This window comes from Tachysurus fulvidraco, chromosome 5, assembly GCF_022655615.1.
Source record: "Tachysurus fulvidraco isolate hzauxx_2018 chromosome 5, HZAU_PFXX_2.0, whole genome shotgun sequence".
Lineage (NCBI taxonomy): Eukaryota > Metazoa > Chordata > Actinopteri > Siluriformes > Bagridae > Tachysurus > Tachysurus fulvidraco.
This window is the reverse complement of record NC_062522.1, coordinates 21,316,798-21,337,186: the sequence shown is the minus strand read 5'-3', so window position 1 is coordinate 21,337,186 and position 20,389 is coordinate 21,316,798. Positions and strand designations below refer to the sequence as shown.

Genomic DNA, 20,389 nt, shown 5'->3' with positions numbered 1-20,389 from the left:
GGTTATTTTTATATTTAATAATTATGTTTCTTCTAAATTTGCATGGAGTCATTTGCAGTACTTTCAGGGTTTATTTCTATTAAATGTACAGTGCTATTTAGAAGACATGTCCATGTCTCTGATCCCCAGGCTTCAGGTTCAGGAGGATACAGATATGTCCTCTTTGGAGGATGTGAGTGACTGCTCCTCAGACTCCATGGAAGTGTGTTGTGAAGATTTGGGTAAGCCTTCCCTAAATTATCCAGAGTTCATGACCAGAATCTTACACTTGCTCTGTGACCTATTATTAAATGCCTTTGACTCTGAATGTGGACATAATGTTAGGCTGGCAAAATTAGATGTAATTACTGCCTGCGCAATTGCTAGGTGCAATGTGAGCATGCTATTTTGTCTCTGTTTCCACATTCAGAACCCTGCCATACACAAGTGAGCTGCAGTGCTTAGGGCTGGTTAAGTCGTTTTTTATGATACAATTTTCATGATCATCACTTGAACTTACAATGACTCGCAATGGTTTGCTCACCCTTAGAGCAAAAGAAAGAAGTCAAATGTGTTTTTTTTTTTAGTTTTTCACAGACATTCTTTTATCACAAGTAAAATAAATGGCAGAATGGTGCTTTATAATACCCTCACCTGCCAGTTTAATAGGTATGCCTATTTTATCACCTGAACATTCATGCAATTATCCATTATTCCAATCATGTGACAGCAGATACAGATAAAGAGCTCTGGTTAATGCTCACATCAAACATCAGAATGGGTCAACAAGTGACCAACCATAGGACGGGTGATGATGTAATTTGAGTTTTTCAGAAACTGCTATCTGAAACTGCTTCAGACAGCTGACTGGAGAGGAACACAATGTGGTCTTCTGTTGTAAGACATGCGTCCACTTCAAGGTTTATTATGGAATGCTTTTCTGCTCACCACAACTGTTAAGAGTGTTTATTTACATACAGTAAGTGTATCCATCCTATCAGGTCAAACCCTCCTGAATATTGTCCTCTGATCTCTGATCAATAAATAGAACTCACACTGACAGAGTTGTTTTATAGACTCTATAGTCTCTATTATGATTGAAATCCCCAGGAGTTTCTGAAACATTCAAACCAGCCCACCTCACAACAACAGCATGGACACTGAGATTGCACTTCTATCCCATTCTGATGTCTGATGTCTGAATATTAACTGAAGCTCTTGTCCTGATTGGATAATTACAGGTGGTTTCTTTATCAGTTCTCTTTATGACATACAATTTTATATGACCACCCTTTTTCTATATAACTACCTCCGAATTCTTTCATATCTGAGTAGCTTTAAGATTCTGATCAGTCCAACTTTAATTTAGTCTGATTTAGTATTATAAAGTTTTATCTGGGCAAAGAATTGATGGTGGGAAAATGTTAACATAATGAATTTCAGGTAACTCCCTTTTTTCAGGTTGATTGTCTTCTTGAAAGAACAACCACATTTTCTATTTACCTTATACATCTGCAGCTGTGTAGATCTGTGTTCATGTGCACTCATGAGTACTATTACTTTTATACATTACACAGACAATTAGAGAAAAAGAAAAAAAAAATTGCCAGAACACAATTCTTCAAATCTCTTATCTCACTTGCATACTGACAGATAATTCTGTCCAGATACCGTCCTTCTCAAGATCCAGCTTTTCTTCTTAGTGACTCTAACATATAAGTCTACATGGGCATAAAATATAGCGCTTGCTCAAAGATTGTTTTTGCCAAATACAAAATCTCCTTTGTCAGTTTCATATTTCCATTGATTCTAATTAATTCAAGAAACTCTAATTAATTCCAGCCATGTGTTTCTGTTTGCCCTTGTAATTTATTTTACTTTTAATTAGCTGTGAATCACATACATTGTGAAAATACAACATTTTAATGGCTCCTTATATTATTATGCTACAGATAAAAGTTAATATGTATTTCCACAGTTTTTCAGCTTTAAAAGGACTCCAGAAATGTTCGGTCTAGTGAAACTTTAAAACTTGCCAGCACTTAGTTGTGGGAATCTACTCTTGGAAAGCAGTATATTGATTTAGATCAGTTCTAGAGAGTCTAGGCTTAGCCTTAAACAAGCAGAACTGGCTTACTCTTGATGGTAATATTTTACATTATTTTAATACAATAATGCTAAAGACATTATGTTGGAACATTATGAGGCAAAATCTGTGACAATTTCCAAGCTTTGACAGCATGGGAAAACAAACCCTACACACTTTATTGTCTACTTCTACTTTCCCAGCGTTTCAACATTCGTGGTGTAGCTTAGAAATATGATTAATCATTCCCAGTGCCTGAAAAATACTCCCTGTTTTTTCTTCTGTTTTTCTAGGCCATCACTAACTGTGTTGCAAGAGGTTATAAGTTTTCATATGCAAGTTTCAGGCTCATCTGACTGAAAGAGAACATGAGTTTTAAAAAAGTTCACTGGCTGATGTTGAAATATATAGGACATAATTTCCCATGACTAAATTTTTCCTTAAATACTTATTTTGTGTTTGCCTGCATGAAATAAGAAACTGGGTTTAGCAGTCTGTAGTTTTAGGGAAGTTATGGATTAACAGATCATATTTTTGTAGACTCACAGGGTGCTAATTTCCATATCACTTTAAAAATTTAAACGTTTGAAATCGTACTAAATAATCGATGAAATCTCTCAGGTAATGCTAAAGGGGCCTGGTTAATGTGATATTCAATGGCACTTGCTTTTTAAAAACTCTTATGTGTAGTTGTATTTCAAGCAATCCTAGACGACAGTGACGATGCATTGATTTCTAGTAATTATTCAAAGGAAGGCAGCTGTGAAGGTTTTTAAATGGTTGCAGGGTGAGTCATGACATATGCCACCCTTTAAATCATTAGATCAGATCTAAGGATCCAGTTTCACCCAATGCTTCTGGGCCTGTGATTCAATGCCCCTCATGGTTTAGGTTTTGGATACAAAAAAAAATCTGTTTTCCTATGTTAGACTAATGTTGAACCATTTTCATTGGATTCACATCATTGGTATGCTTACTTAAAGGCAGATGTCAACAGTCCTTACACATTTTAATTCTCATGTATATATATACGTAAGTTATGTATGTTTTCTGATAAAAAAAAAAACCTAACCCTAACCCTGTTTGTAATTTTACCTGTAGAAACAGAAGAAGTATAGTAAGTTTTAGTAAGTCCATGAAAGTGTGCATAAGATGAAGTGCAGTGTTAAAGGCATATATATATATATATATATATATATATATATATATATATATATATATATATATATATATATATATATTTGTTTACATACATTTAGGATATAGTAAAAATCAATCAGGTTTTGTCATTTATTTCCATAGTGTAAAGCCACAAACATAGCAGCCTTAGTCTTGGGAATGCTCACGTGTCTACTGACAGCTGTGCTGTTGGCTGGCCTTAGCCTTTCAATGGGCTGCAGATGTGGGGGAAACCTCTCCTGAGAAAGGGTGGTCACATCAGCCAATGTCTAATACTGTGTCTCAAATAGCATTTTTCAGTGTACGTTACTGGCAGTCATTCTTTACTCCCAGTGCTACCAAACATACACATATACTACAAACAAAATGTATGAACAAGAAAACCAGTCTAGCAATATTCAAGACAAAGACAAATCTGAGAATTGAATTCTTAAAGTGCAAAGTCTACACACAAGTCATTAACACATGAAAGCAAAATGAAGGCACAGAACCATATGAGCAGAAAAAAACAAGTTCCATTCAGTTTAGATCTTAAATCGGGTATGCGAACAACAACGTGGCACATGAGAATGAGGCACAGAGACATGGGAATCAGATTAGACTGGAGTGATGGCCACATCTGGATTTCCTTGAACTTGGAACAGACTACTCACAACAACTGCTGAAAAAATGTTCTTCACAGAAAGCATTAGCATAACAAGTGCTATGTTTAGTACAAGTCTTAGATTGTGTAGATCATCTGCCATGCAAGTCTATAACATGTGCCATATAACATATTACAACAAGCCTATTAGTATCAAACAATCCTCTGGCTCACAAACAGCACTGTGAAAGAAAATGTATCACTTCACCAGGACTGTAATCAACAATAATTTAATCATGTCAAAAGATGTCTTTATAACATGATTAGTATTTGTAATCCATGGATTTTGTATGAATAATCCCAATAAATGCATGTTCTATGTGCTAATCTTCTAGCACAGTAAAGAAAATGGATGTGACTGAGGTTTATTTAACAAAAACGATATTTTTGTAAGTTCCGTAAAACTAATTATGACAATGATCTTTTTGCATGTATAAAAGTGTTTATATGTATTTCTCATGTTTTAAAATTAACTTCAACACTCAACATCCTCTAGTTTTTCTTCCTGTGATGATCTCCACAGGAAGTTTGCTGTGCACTCAGTGAGGTCATCAGATGTAGCCTGTAACATCAACAGCCTACTGGTAATGAAGGAAGACAATAGAGGCTATTCTTTTAACTTCCTTTTAGCCCACAGTGACTTCAAATGGTTTGTGTGACTGAGAATTACCCCCACAATCAACATGGGGTTGACAAAGTATCTATATCTCAGTGGGAGAGCTTTAAGGCTTTTCTTTACACATAGTGATAACCAGGTCAGTTGCCCCAGGCATTTCAAGCAGTGCTCATTCTTGGTCATGCGCGCTAAGAATGATGAGGAACTGGGGCATTCAGAAAAGAAGAGGGAAAAGCTAATGTCTACATTTGAAGCCCTCTGTCGCCATTTTCACGGTGCATTGTGGCGTGCTGGGAATCTAGTCCTTATGCCTGTTGTGATGTCAGGAGCATAGTTGCTATGGAGACGGCTTTTCCAGAAGAGCATTGTGGAATACTCCACAGAGATATGTACATGGACCGTCATGTATGATGATCTTAGGGATCATCTCAAAATACCTCATCCATAGCATGTATAGATGCTGCAAGATGAAGCTGAATGTCAAATGGTATACAAGAATGATGTCTTATTTATAAAAGAACCTGATGGAAAAATTTGGTTTGGCTGAGGCTGGAATTCATTGAGCAGAATTATGACTTTTTGCATTATTTGTGGCTCGGCAGTTTACATCATTTGATGCTTAGCATTTTACAAAAGTGATAACGGAAAAGCTTGCTTTGACCTCCAAACAAACACAACTGTCAAATTATGTAGAACAAAATAACTAAGACCAGGTTTGATATATAGTACTATATTTTGCTTGTATTTTGTAGAAACTTAATATGTATAACATATTATTTATATAGGTAAAAATGGATAGGTAACCAGTTATAAACAAAAGTGTGGTATAATATCCTTTCTATATTAAATGGCAAGGGGATTTTATTTTCCCATGTAATACAGTAACAGTGAATTTAATGACTGTGCATATCCGGTGGGGGAGGGGCTGGGAGAACAAAGGGTTGGGATAAATTTTGCAGAAACACATCAACCAATCTTTTATTCTAGAGGTGGATTAAAATTAAGGCATGCACTTACTCATCGCCCCCTTTTTCTCACACTTTCTGCTGAGAATGAGTGAAACATTGGTAAATGTTAGCTAGTAAGAGAGAAGGAAAGAGAGAGGGAGGGGGAGGATGGAAGAGAAGCAAAGGAGGAGGGATTGTTGTTGCGTCTGCCTCTGCTGCTACCCGGTTGCTGTGCATTTCAGCTGTAGTAGGGTCTGGTGAAGGGAGGAGAGAAATGAATGAGAAAGAAAGAGCGCAGAGAGACAGAAAGAAAGGGAGAGCTAGGGCAGTAGTGAAGCAGCAGGCAGGCAGGAAGGCTTAAGGAGGAAAAAGCAAAGCGAGAACAGAATTAGCATTTTCTTCCTGCCTGCTCAGAGAGGAAGGTGGAAAGAAAGAAATAGCTGAGCCTGTGGATTCTCCTTCTTTTCTTTTATCCTCTTCTCCTTGCTGAAGCTGCTCTAAATGCTCTCCCATAGAGGGAGAGGTTTGGGGTAGCAAAGAAAAGGAGGTTGGCTTGCATACTAGATCTAGCTCAAGGAACGCGATCATACATCCAGGAAGGAAAGCAAAGTTGCGGGCATGGCTGCTAAAAGGAGCAAGTCTGGAGTACCACAGAATGTGGCACGGAGCGAGCTAAAGGTCTACCGTACAGGTAGCACAGAGGGACGCATCCCTGTGCCCACCAACCTGCGCAAGCAGAGGTCTCTGACTAACCTAGCTGTTCTAACGGATGCAGAGAAGAAGATGCAGCTCTACGAACCCAAGTGGTGCGACGACATGGGCAAGGCCAGTACTAGCCACCTGAAGACGGGCAAACCAAAGCTAACAGGCGTTGGAGGAGGAGGAGGGCCTGGTAGTGCCCAGCTTTCACGGAACCTGTCCAAGTCAGAACATTCGCTGTTCCAGGCCAAACCCAAGCCCTTTACCCCACTTGCTGCTCCTGGTGCCCTGGGCAAGACCCAGAGCCGCATCCCCCGGGGTCCATATGCGGAAGTAAAGCCTCTTAGCAAAGCTGCAGATGATGGAAAGTCAGACGATGACATCTTTTCCAGCAAGGCAAAGGCTGCAGGCAAGAAGACTGCAGCTGGGGGTCAGGGGGACTCTGAGGCCAAAGGCCAAGGTGAGGAAGGTGGTGATAAGGCCTTTTTGAAGGTGGATCCAGAGCTAGTGGTCACAGTTCTTGGAGATCTGGAGCAGTTACTCTTCAGTCAGGTGCTTGGTGAGTACACCACAGTGTGTTTAAAAAAATTGTAGTGTCTGCAGATCTCCAAGCTTTAACCAAATCTGCCTGAAGCACCTAACATATCTATATCTAACATACAATCTAAATTCAACCGAACAAAATGCCTTCTATAAGCTGCTGTGCTGATGGGAGGAACACAGTTTGGTGTGACATTGCAACCTTATTTACAGTGTTTGCCATTGGATAATTTTTACACTTGGTTGTCAGAAACTGCTCTAAATCAAATACTGAGAGAGATACAAGGAGAAACAGCTGTTCACCACAGGACATTATTCTCTGTGCATTCAGATTGTTGCAATAGGTTTAGTCTTTAGCACTTCTGTCTTTCTTGTGGAAAAATCTATGCTCTAGATGATCCCTGTGTGTCATTTCATGATTATTCTGAGCTGCTTGATGGCGGCATTTGGCACATGGATCCGCTTTCCGTTGTCTGCCCACTGCAGTGCCTGAGTGTATGCATGTGTGTGGGTGTGTATGTGTGTATGTGCTGGTTTTCAAGACTGGTGTTGCTCTACTCTGAGCTGTAATGAGGTAATGGCTGCTATCAGATAATGGCTGAAGAGAGGGGAGCAAAATAAATTTGTCATATATTGAATTCATTTGCAGCTTACACTGATGCTCATCCTTATTTCCGTTCCAACCACATTTCCACAGCCATTAATGCAACCTTGTCTGTGATAGCAAGCATGGGAAAGAGAGATACCTTGCTGCTAATCAACATCAAACCTTTTTTTTACTTAGAAGCCATTGTGCCACAACAAGCAGGTATATCAGGGCAATATATTCGATTGTGTGCTTCAAGACAAAATTTGTCTACTGTTGATTTTTAGTGATTGTTGTGTCTTATTCATCATTTCCTATAGGAAGGTTCAGCTTGGATGCTGTTTTTCTTTAGCATGTAAAAAGGACATGTGAGGTGTCAGAGAAGAACAATGCTTATTATTATGCTAAGTAAATGGTCAAATATGAAGAAGACAGTCAAAAAAATTACTTCCATCTATTTGATTGCTTAGCAGTTGTTTCCATCCTCTGAGCTATTTAAATTGCAGAAGTAACAGCATCCATATAAGTTCCTTATCTTTTATTCCTACCAAAACAATGTTTTCCATTTACCAAAATATTTACCATTGAGTTGCATAAGACATGGATACACAATTACCAATGCAATTCTGCAGAGTTCCCGCTTTACTAGTCCAACTAACCTGATGCACTGATTAAGGAATAAATAAATGACCAAACAGTGTTGAGCCCATATCTGTGACTCCCTAGACATTGGTAACCTAGACAAATATTATTAGTTTAATACTGTTTAATATGTACTGAGGTCAACTAAACAACCTCTCAATGTAGCTCCCTAGCATACCTGGCAGTCAGGAACAAACACATTAGGTGTATGCATCGCCAAGCATGCTTCTTTGCTGACTCAACAAATCTAATTATTCTATTATATATCAAACATATATCAATATGGGAGGTAATGTTAGTTAGCTAGCCAGACAGTTAATAGAGAAACTAATAATATATAATGTATGTATATGTTAATCCTTGCATTTCATGACTATTTTGTTTTAGTAAACCTATATAGCCAAATATATCACATTGCCTAAATAGGATAACAGCATCTACAAAAAGAATGATCTGTTTTTTTAGATGCAAAGGAAGCTATACAGATTATATATCATATGCTTGTTAAACAGAGTACCAAAACACTTTCTTCAAAGCTGCCCAATGAAAGCTGCCATGCTAATATTCTCCATGATTGTTAACATAATATTGTTGTTATATATTACAGTTTTTATTATAACTTATTAGCAGAACACTTTGCATTGCTGAATTTGCAGTGAGTGACCACACCAGTTTTATCGCACTTTATATAAACTTTATCAAAAAATAAAATAAAAGTAATTGCTGTTACTCCTGCTTTACACATGAGGCACAGTTTATTCTATACTGTCCATTTATCCTAGTCATCTGACATGTCTTTTTATTATTCAGATTATTAAGATCATTAAGAATATATTCTTTAGGTGTTTTTTATTATTTAAAATGGCACATGTTTAAAAAAATAAATTCATAAAATGCATCAAAAATATTACCCAATAAAAGGTAAAACAAAAAAATCTCCTAAATCTGGCTAATTCATTTGTTAACATTTATGTTTCTTTTACAAATTATATTAATATCCTTAACATATCCTTAAAATATGTATGCAGCTTAGAACTGATGTGTGAAAGTGATTCAAGGGATAAAACAAATCATTAATTCTGAAAGGCTACTTGTAAATTAGAGCCTATTTGGCACAAATATTTTTTTTTTTACTTGATTTAGGCTTATGTGAAGAAAGGTTGCACAGTTACCAGAGGCATGTCAAACTGATAATGGCAAGCAGTCTTAAGAGAAAAGAAAATCAGGATAATATATTAATAGTCTCCAGTGATGTATATTTAATTTACAATTTATATCTTCAGTCTATATAAAGGGTTAAAATTCCAAGAGCAATGTTACACAGTGACTAAGCCTCAGTGACGGGAACACCCAAAAAATACAATCCAAGTAAAAAAAAATTAGTGGTTCTGTTAATATCATCCATTAGTTGTTGAACTGTGTTTAGCAGTATTTATGTCAAGAATAAACCAGAGAAGACTGAAGTTCAACACTATTGATCATCATTTCTCTTCCATAATGTATGTGTCTTTTCATAGCATATCATTTCGTTAACGTTTCAGGGTTCTAAGTCACATACTCCAGCATAATGGACATCCTTATGGACTTCATCACTTCTAAACTTTCTCAATCATGGCAAGAGAAACAGCATACTTACACTTGAATAGAGAATAAAACATTGGTTTTCACTGTGCATGCAGCTGCTGTGTTACAATGTTGTGCAGCTGGACTGGGCTTTAGGCCCATGCAGAAACTCTGACTGAAATATCTGCAGCAGGACAATGGGTTGAATTGAGAAGCAGACACAAGAGACAGAAACTTAAGAGCCTGTGGATACATTTGGCTCCTCATGCTTGGCTGTGGTGCACTGTACACAACAGGCTTCAGTTGAGTTGGCAGCATTAAAACAGAATGGTAAAAAGGACAGACAGAAACCAAAAAAAGAATAATAAAGCCAGAAAGATATGTAGCCAAGTCTAGAAGGTACAATGTTTCTTTGGTAATTTGTTTTTTGTTTTTTTGTTTTTACAAAAGGAGAAATTAACATGCTGAGCATACAGATTGTATTTTGGTAGAATACAATCTGTATGCTGAGCATACAGATTGTATTTTGGTAGAATACAAAATGAGGAACCTGACTGTGTTTATAACATACCACCCCAGCTCGGGGAGATTTAAAAGGAACAAGGACACTGCAGTAGAGTCAGAAGCAAGGAGGGGATACTGTATGAAAACATAAAGCAGCAGATGTAATTTTGGTGGTTACATAAATACACAGATAATCAGGAGCCAGTAAGGACCTACAGTAGTTACGGTTTTACCCTGTGACTGTCTGTGTGAGTGACCTACTTCTACCACCCAGGAAGTAAATGTGTCGCTCTGGACTCTGTGACCTTAAAATTTAATTTCTGCACCATATGTTTCATCCCACTAAGCTGTATTATAGCATACTCTGCATGGATGCTTGTTATTACATACCTTGGGCTGCATTAAGCATTACATTTATACTGAAATATAAGTGTACTTTAATAGTTCTTCAGTTTCTCATGCCCCATTTAGAATTGTTGTCCATTGGTGTGTTGCATAATACTGAACTCATTTATATAATAAATGCTCTGATTTATTTACAGAGTGATTGTACACTGTAATTAAAATGGAAGAACAATTACATGCCTGTCACTGTGTCGATCACTGTTTAATTGATAAATTTGATCCTGTACATAATGTACTATTTATATAACTGCAATCCCTTGAGTGACTGCTAATTAGGACACTTGTTAATCCCTTGGCTCCCAGGGGAATGGTGTATGACTGACAAGGGATATTCAATTCTGCCATAACCCTTGTACTGTCCTGGAGTCCCTCTCTCTCCCGCTCAATACGGCCATTAATAATGTCAGAACAAGCATCATGCCTAACGGCACCATGGGATTGATTGGTCATGCTGATGACCAATGTATAGGCCAGGTAAACCAGTTGCATGCAGAAATTGATGTGTGTGAGATACATGTTTGCTTTATAAATCGTCACATTCATTTTCTAAATCGAAAAGATGCAGAGATATTCTGTAGCCCTTTCTGCTTATTTTGTTACATTTATTTCATTATTTTTTTATGTGAAATTGTTAAGGCCTCATTGTCCTCATAATTTTATAGGGTTCATGTTTAAGAGAGGAGGAGACGTGGCTGAAGGAATGACTACTTATTTAGTCATTTATCTTTAAATGGATTTAACTGTTGTTTTTCAATAACAGTTCACAAAGCTCATTTCTTGAGCGTGGCTATTTTAAATCCCCTGCATTATTATATTAAAGTAGCATTATTCTGTGGGGTGAAGGCTTAATTATCTGGTTTCTCCAGCTCATTTCATGTGGATGGGTATATGGGCAAGACACTGTTCTGCTTTTTATATTTGTTGCTATGCCACATCCAAAGTGTGACCTTTATGAAATGGCTTGATAACATTTGAAACACTGTGTGTGTGTGTGCATGTGTGATTTAGTACTGCAGGGACAATCACTGCAGTCAGATTTGCTCCCTTGCTGTCCTATTTAAGAAATCTCACTAATGAAAATGAATTTTTCTGTCTGTGTTATGTTTATTTCACCTGGTTCTCATTAATTGATTGGTTGATTTTTTTTTATTTTTTTTTATTTTTTTTTATTTATTTTTTTTTACACATTTAGGGCTGTTTAGTGTTGAATTATGCATGGGTAGTAAAGGGTGTGTTTGCTAAAAAAAACATAGCATGTCACAGTTATGTGTGATTCAGCTCTTGACCTTAAGTCAGTTTTTCACTGTGACTTTGACTCAGTTGAGTTCACTGCCTGGCAGGTTCAAATAACCTCCCAGACTTTGAGTGTTGAATGAGTTGATTTGAGTCTCTGTCAACTCTCAACAGTTAAAAATGAGATTTTCTCCCCTACCTAAGCTTCATACTTTGTGTCATCATTGTTTTTGCTCATTGTGCTAAAAATTTGATGTTCTGAAGCAAGAGCTATTTTAATATCTGCCAGATAGTGAGGTTGGAAGCCATGTTGTTAATTAAGACAAATTTGATTAATATAATCATTAAGAATTATTTTCATACACTATTTATGAAGAAATAGATCAATAATTAACTACTCTGTAATGAGACTATTCTATTAGACATTTATTAATTCATTTATATATGGTCATAGCATCATATATCATATTAGCATTTTTTACTAAACTGCCTATTTGTTGTATGTTGCATAAACACTATCTGCTTCTTCAATTTTTTGGAGGGCACTTTAAAAACAAATTTTATTAAACAAAGGCTTTAAAAACTTACATTTCTAAGCAAGATAAATGCTTCTTAATAAATGATCTGACTGGGCAGCACTAAAAAATTGGTAAGATATCTTAAGTATTGAATTTACCTCTGCATGCATCCAAGTATACAAGCATTAATGGGAGATACTTGTGTGTGTTTGGAAGTGATGTCGCTGCTATGTTTTTTTTCTACAGGAATAATTTAATAGTCTACAGTATAGAAAAGTAAATGCTTCTCAACCAGAAATGTTTGTGTTGTGAAAAAAAAAGTTTATTGTCAAATTTGTGGATGACATGTCAGGTAAAAGTGACTGTTATTGAGCTGCTGGTGTCATTGACAGATCGAGAGTCTCAGAGAAAGAGGACTGTTCAAAATGTTCTGGATCTCCGGCAGAATCTGGAAGATACCATGTCCAGTTTGCGAGGCACCCAACTCGGCCATGGGTAAGACACAGCCATACACACACACACACACACACACACACACACACACACACACACACACACACACACACACACACACACACACACACACACACACATATTTACATACTCAAGAATATTGTATATTTACAACATAACTCATTGAGCCTAAGAAACCAATGCTGCTTGTAAACAGCATTTACTGTGGAAAGCAGTCTTTGTACAAAAACAAGGACCCAGTCATAGAGACTCACACTCACTCACACACACAAACACACACACATACTTGCACAGACACAAACACACACACTTTTACAGACACACACACTTGCACAGACACAAAGATGCTTTGCGGAAAGTTGCCACATTTGCTGTCCAAACACCTGGCTTTAATTCTTCACGAATACAAAACTGCTTGTACAGCTTTCACTGTCAATAAAAGCCAAACTCCCTTTTAGACACACATATTATCTATCCACCTCATATCTCTGAGTCTTTTAAGAGGATCCAGAGTCTACTAAACACTGTAGAGAGCTATACTGGACATGCTGGGCTTAGCAATATCTCTGTCCACAGCGTTTTGATCTCTTCAGCAAACCTGTGACCCGCGATCTTAAGAGAACTCAATATTTTAGATTCCTGTAGGTACACATCATATCCATCTTCCTTACAAGCCTTTATTGCATATCTTTTTCTTTTAAAATCCGGTTAACCACTATCTGAGCTGCTGTGATTTGTTTAGTTATTTTGAGCAACCAGAATCCAAGAAACATTTTGTGTTTTGCATAAACACAAGCAAATGTCTCACAATTTTAGCAAAAAAAAAAAACCCCAAATATAATATATAATTAAACATAGACAAAACTGTTTTCCTACACCGTACTAATACAAGCATTACAGTCCATTGTTAACTGTCTAATTAACGAATTGTGCTGAAAAGGCATATACAGTATGTTCTAATACTTATACGCTTATCTAGGAATACAGTATGACATGACCTAAAATGATTGTTATATTAAATATGAAACGATTTGATGACTAGAATGTTTATAGTGTAGGAATTCATTTCTCTATTAAATGCTTTATGTTGGAAATATTATTTTTAGTATTTTTTTTTTATAAAATGCTTCATTTCAGTAGACTAAACATACGTTTTACAGTATTATCAAATCCAAATGGACACAAGAACTTTTGCAATTATCTCTATTTAGTCATCTCAGGGCATGTAGTGGTACGCCTAGATTTTCTCCACACCCATACAAGTCTATCCAGACTTTCCAGGTTTTGAATTCACATCCTGAATTAAGAAAAGTGTCTCTCACCCAATCTTTTCTTAGTCCTATTGTTGCAGGAGTGACAGAATGACATGCAATCCACTTTAAATCACTCATCAAATGTCACGTTTGAACAAAGCGATTCTTTGAGCATAAACAGTTGCTTAATTTATTATAGAAACATTGTTGAAGCATTTATCTTGAATGTCATTTGACTTGTCAAGCCACCCCTCATTTTAAATGCTCTCATTATGTGATTGACATTTCTGTAGTGGGAATTTGAAGCCAGGCTCTGCATTTTCACATACTTTTTTCAGATTTTGTATGATTGTAGTTGAACACTTAAACATTGCCTCTTCCATTTCATTTAGTCACATTTGGGTAGCAATGTTGATGAATAGTTTGTTGAATAGTTTGTTATCATGAATATCAAAAATATACAGAGATATTTGTGCATAAACTAATACAAAATCTAAAAATGTTTGGTTCTTCTTTTCTCTCAGCTGCCTGGACAGTAGCATGTGCTATGACAGTGATGACACCAATGCCCGTAGTGTCTCCAGCCTCTCCAACCGCTCCTCTCCACTGTCCTGGCGTCACGGCCAGGCAAGCCCCCGCTTGCAGGCTGGAGATGCCCCCTCTTCCACTGGTTACCCACTGGGTTCAAAAGCTGCATCGCAATACACCTCTCATACCATGCCTGCCCGCTGCTCCAGCCGTCTCAGCAACACCTCCCACATTGAACTCATCGAGAACCTGGACACAGGAGAAGGCGACCTCAAATCTGGCTACCTGAGCGATTCTGACCTAATGAGCAAGAGTCTGAATGAGGATGATGATGATGATGATAATCTTGCAAACGGGTAAGGTCTTACTCCTGTTCTAGAAGGAAAGTGATTGGCTCTTTTTGGGTGTATTAATGTATAAAATAGTGCCACCTGTCAAAAAAGGAAGCTATTATGTGAAAATAATACCGCCAGAGAAAATGGCTACACTTTGGGCCAAATTAAAAATAGTAACACAGCAGTCTCCAAAGCAACAGACTGCTCAAGATAACCTTTGTTGAAAGTCAATTCTAAAAGACTGTAACCAGAAGGTGATTCAAATCTATCTCACTAGTTACAGCAAAAAGAAACCCAGATTAATGTTATAGATAGCTCCTGCTATCCTCCTAGACAGTACTCAAGCATCAGAATGATCTTGTGAGATGAGAGATATTTTAAAATGTATTATTTCTCAGAAATATGCCATTTTGAAACACAGTAGACAGACAGACAGACAGACAGATTCTTTTTTGCAGCAGTCACACAAAGCAGTGTGTGTACATTAAGGATGATGGTGTAAGATTAAAATATAGAGCATACAAACTGGACACTATTGTCTACTAGCCTCAGCACCAGCAATTCCAGATGGTCTAAATTTGAACCAAAGACAGGAACTTCCTTTTGATAAGCTTTGCACTGCAGTTGTCCAGATTCACTTTGTTGTTCAACCAGACAGCCCGTAAGGCATCTTGTTACATTGTGTTTGTATCTATCCAGTGTCAAAAGTTCTTCTCAAAGTATGCTCTGTCAGTGGTAGGAAACAGACTCATTAGTTTGGACACCATAGCCAACTGTAACTGTAACAGAAGGGATTTGGAAGGATTCAGAAAGGAAAGTCAGAAATAGTCCATTAGGTCACTGGAGTTCTAAGATCACACAAAGCCATTCATAAAGCTGTCAAACAAGATCTAAACTGTAAATCATCCACACACCCAACAATAGCAGAATCATCTGAGATCAAGTCAAGGCAAGTTATTTTAATGTCATGTGTCCTGATTTACTTGCATGTCATTTCTTAAGACCACACAAAACAATTAAGAGATATGCACAGCTCGAATACATTACAATATCCATCCTACTTTCAGCCACAACACACAAAAACACAGTATACATCCATAGGAGAAAAACAATGTAAAAACTTAACGGACAGATTAGAAAAACATGTACATTGTAAAGAACTTCTGTAGGTGACGTGACACCAATTTGTACTGAAAGTCAAAAGGGCAGAGGGCAAACAGGAAATGACAAAAGTCCATCCTTGGGGGCCTCCTTTGTTGCTCACTACATTTTTGGACTTATAGTTCCTTTGCCTCACAGACTGTGGTCTGCTAGACAGGAAGTCTGTGATCCACGAGATGAGATCATAAGGACACACACCTGCATTTCATTCAGTTTCCTTCCTTGAAACGGTGACTGGGTTGTGTTAAAAACGGAAGAGATGTAAAAAAACAAAACAAAACAAAAAAAAAAAAACATTGTCCTAACAATATTGCAAGTAAGAGTAAGCCATCTGCAGGATGAAAATACTTACTTAGCCATTGCGGGACTAATATGCAAGGAGAAATGGGGTCCCATGTTTGATGAACAAGTGGCCCAAGACCAGATCTTCGTGTTAAGAGATGTTTCTGTTATTGGTCCATAATGATTGACCCCCCTAAGCCTACTCTTCTAAAGTATTGATACTATGCACAGTGTTACATAACTGAAGTACTGAGCCATCCTCAAACAATTATGACTGCTGTTGATGAATAGGTATCAGCAATTCTGCTGATGACTGTTAATGTGTTCTCTGTGAGGTGTGAGGAAGTGGATAGTTGAGAGTTTAAGTGTGACAACCAGCTGGTGGCCTGGGAGATAGGTGATAAAAGCTGATGGTTTTTGCATTACAGTTGGTCCTTATCTGTTTTCTCTTTTTCCCATCTCAATGTACCTACTGAAATTTAATTGTCATTTCTTGTAAAAAAAAAAAAAAAAAAAACCTTCCTGAAGCTAATCTGGGTTTGGAAGAAGTATACATGGTGGGGAATATAGGTACCTACATAAAACTACAGTACACTACACTATTAAATCTGTACTTATATGGCTTATATAGCACACATCAATTGCTTTCCTTCAGAGCTCTATTTAGAGGCTTTATGTGACTATCGTGTCACTGTCCTTATGATTACAGGTTGCTGTTGGAAAATCAGCCTGTACTAAGACATAAACAGAACTCGGACGTGGTCTAATCTGCCACGTCTTAGCTGAACAGTGAACTCCTATAACTCTTATTTGCATGCAGAAAGACTTATGAATTATTCTGCCTGAATGACCAACTAAAATAATTAACAGAATCTGGTTAAAATGCTGGAGAATAGAATATGATATAAATTATTTATACTTTGCATATAGACTACTTTACATGCTGTATGGTTTAGAGACTGTGTCACTGAAGAAGAGACAGGAGTCAGAGCTACAGGTAGCCGAACTGAAGATGTTGAGGTTCTCTTTGGGAGTGACAAGATTGGACAGGATTAGGAACGAGTACATCAGAGGGACAGCCCATGTTGGACGTTTGGGAGACAAAGTTAGGGAGGCCAGATTAAGATGGTTTGGACATGTTCAGAGGAGGGAGAGTGAGTATATTGGTAGGAGAATGTTGGACATGGAGCTGCCAGGCAGGAGGCAAAGAGGAAGGCCAAAGAGGAGGTATATGGATGTAATTAATGAGGATTTGAAGCTAGTAGGTGCGAGTGTTGAGGATGCAGAAGTTAGGGATAGGGGAGAGAGATGATTCGCTGTGGCGACCCCTGAAGGGAAAAGCTGAAAGAAGAAGAAGATATAGACCACTTTACCTTTACTCTACTACTTTTCCTCTGCTATTCACATGAACCTCATTTTCCATTACGAGGCAAGCTGAAGTTTAAATGTCAGTTTTGTCCTTTTTAGTTCAACCCTACTTTCAGACTGTCTCCATTTTTGTTCTTCAGGAATTAGGCCCTTCTCTAGGGGAACAGTGTTGGATGTGCTAGAGTTGCTGTCATGCGTTATCGCGAAATAACATCAAGCTTGTAATGATCTACAGCATTTGCCTTTGGCTTATTCTTGCAACCAGATCACAGCCTTGATGTTATTCCCACACTCCCTCTTGTGTTCTGTTGTCAAGTCAGCTTTTATTGTGAAATGTATTCAGGATGCAGAGTATATGAAAACAATGACATTTTTGTGCTACAGTAACATGTTCTTACTTGTTCTTATTTGATACTGATATTAATCCGTTTCACTTAACAAGTAAGGGCATTTGTTTTAAATGCATAATCAACACTAGTGCAGCATCAAGTTTGAAGTTTTTAGGTATTTAATACTTGAATGCTCTTTCATTGTTTCATTATTAAATGTTCTATCTGTGCATCAGGTGATTTCTTTTGTGGTGTAATGCTGGCTTTTCACTATTACTTAAAATCGATAGTGGCATCCAGAACTATTGAGAGTCTTGATGAAAAAATATAATACTATAAAGCGCAAACTGGATAATTTTTCATCTTCAGTAGCATCTTTACCAAACAGCCCAAAAACACAATTCACCACAGTCCTTTACAGATATATCAGAGGTATCAGATGTTTTTCCGTGTATGAAGTTTCCTTTTGTTGACAAATACAAACGTATAAAGCCACTAAATCAGCGGTGTCCAATCTTACCCACAAAGGGCCGGTGTGGGTGCAGGTTTTTATACCAACCAAGCAGAAGCCACACCTGATTCCACCTGTTTAATCAGTTGTTCTTGGCTTTTAGTAGGCTCTGGTGTGGCTTCTGCTTGGTTGGAATGAAAATCTGCACCATACTGGCCCTTTCCGCTACACTAAATGCTTCATTTTTCAAATGCTTCCAAACAATGTGTTGTCATAAATGTGACATTTAATTGGTGAATTTAAAACACTATTATCTAATTATCTTGAGCGAAATGTAAAGGTGATACAGCAGTCTCCTAGAGGACAGTTTCCACCCATCATATCCATTGTGTGCAGTGACACAAGACATTGTATTTTTGGACATTGTTTAATTACTCTTATTTAGGCAGTGAGAAAATAAGATAAATAAGATAAAAGCTGAAGATAAAATTATATAAACAGTTTATTGTCTACATAAATTATAGTATATGTGAAATATAAAGTTGTGATTTATGTTGTGGTAATAGAAAGATGAAGGATATAAAATTCAACACAGAAATGTGAATCTTATTATCATGTTATTATGCCAGAAATGCCATGTAAGATGTTTTGTTTGTTTGATGGTTTTTCCTTTAACCTCCTACGACCTGGTGTTCACATACGTGGACATCACTGCATCTAAAATGCAAGGCCAAACCAAAGCTCGGGTCTTAGGAGGATAATACAATGTGCTCTGTTGTATAGTTGAGCAAACTAATGGAGTTGGAGCTGAACAAGGACCGAAAGCTTTGTTATAGTGCTTTTTATCTGAATGTTAGTGCACTTGGCATCAAAGTGCAGTGAACACTGGAAGAATGTTAATCAACCTCATTAGTAGAGCGAATTGACTGCTAAGGGTTGTGCAACTTGGATCACATTGCCTCAGTCTTTCTGATGATATTAGTCCCAGAAACATCATGTCTGGGCACCCAATAATATTAATATCATAGCATGTTTTATACTATTTAATGGCTCCATAAAATAGTGTAAACATGTTTTATACTTTTTATTTGAGCCATAAAACATGATATTTTAAGTGATTACTGAAAGACTAGCTGTCTGACTGTCTTCATTTAAAGTATGATATACACTCAATAATTTTGCATTAGACAACTTTGTAATACGCCTTTGTAATAAAACTTTGTAATAAGCCTGTTCGCTTGATTTAATAATGGTAGACTATGCATTCCAGCTGTTTCAGAGATGTCCATTACAGGCAGTACTAAGAGTGTTGTAAATGGGTGGGGGATGAAGGTCTGAATTATTCAGGGTGCTCAGCACTAAACTGGGGACTTAGAACATGTGTGTTAAGACAGAGGCTGGAATGTCTGGTTCCTCTGTAAACTGCCTAGGATTGTTCGCTGCCTTTGTGGTGCCTTGTAAATCGTAATTGGCAAGTAATAACGTCATTTCCCGCCTCGTCATGTTCAACGTCAAAAAAACCTGAGTGTGTCTTGTTAAGAGTGAGAGTGTGTCTTGTTAGAAACCTGAGAGTGTGTCTTAGCTCTGTCACAGTGCATAAAGCACTTACACTTTAACTGCATTTTTAAATTTACAGGCCTGAGTGGTTGTTGGTATTGTTCATGCAACACTGTGGACTTAAATTCAACACAGGAAGAACAGCAGACAGTTGTGAGTAGCTTACCAACAAGCTAGCCAGCAATCAATAGCAAGCAGCAACAAGCTAATTGGCTAGTGGTAGTTATAATTCTAATGATAATGATAACTTTCTCAAAACAAAGATTAGTGATGTTAGTGTAATAGATTAACCATGTACTGTGTCTGTATATTAACTGATCTAAGGTTAATACTGTAACAAACCTATTTTACAACTAGAGAAGGGGTAATATTCATTGTACGCAGTTTAGACAGAATGTTGAGCTGATGTCATTCATTCGTCTTTAGTCAGCTGCTTTTGAAGTGGGCTAAAGTGTCAGGGTTCTGTGTAAACCTCTTGAGATGTTTAACTTTACCCTGGATGATATCATGG

At 37.3% G+C, this 20,389-nt stretch overlaps 1 protein-coding gene across 12 annotated transcripts in view; it reads left to right on the top strand.

The window, feature by feature from the left end:
* The window catches only part of nav1b (neuron navigator 1b), a 65,130-nt gene that overhangs the window by 4,998 nt on the left and 39,743 nt on the right, over positions 1-20,389 (top strand). For 8 of the 12 annotated variants that reach the window (XM_047813356.1, XM_047813357.1, XM_047813355.1 and 5 more), the window contains 3 exons: positions 130-221; positions 12,533-12,635; positions 14,392-14,751. In XM_047813356.1, the coding sequence (XP_047669312.1) occupies positions 130-221; positions 12,533-12,635; positions 14,392-14,751 (555 nt within the window). Of the gene's footprint in view, positions 1-129; positions 222-5,568; positions 6,709-12,532; positions 12,636-14,391; positions 14,752-20,389 lie in introns of those variants that run through there. The other 4 variants (XM_047813364.1, XM_047813363.1, XM_047813365.1 and 1 more) reach the window with 3 other exon arrangements.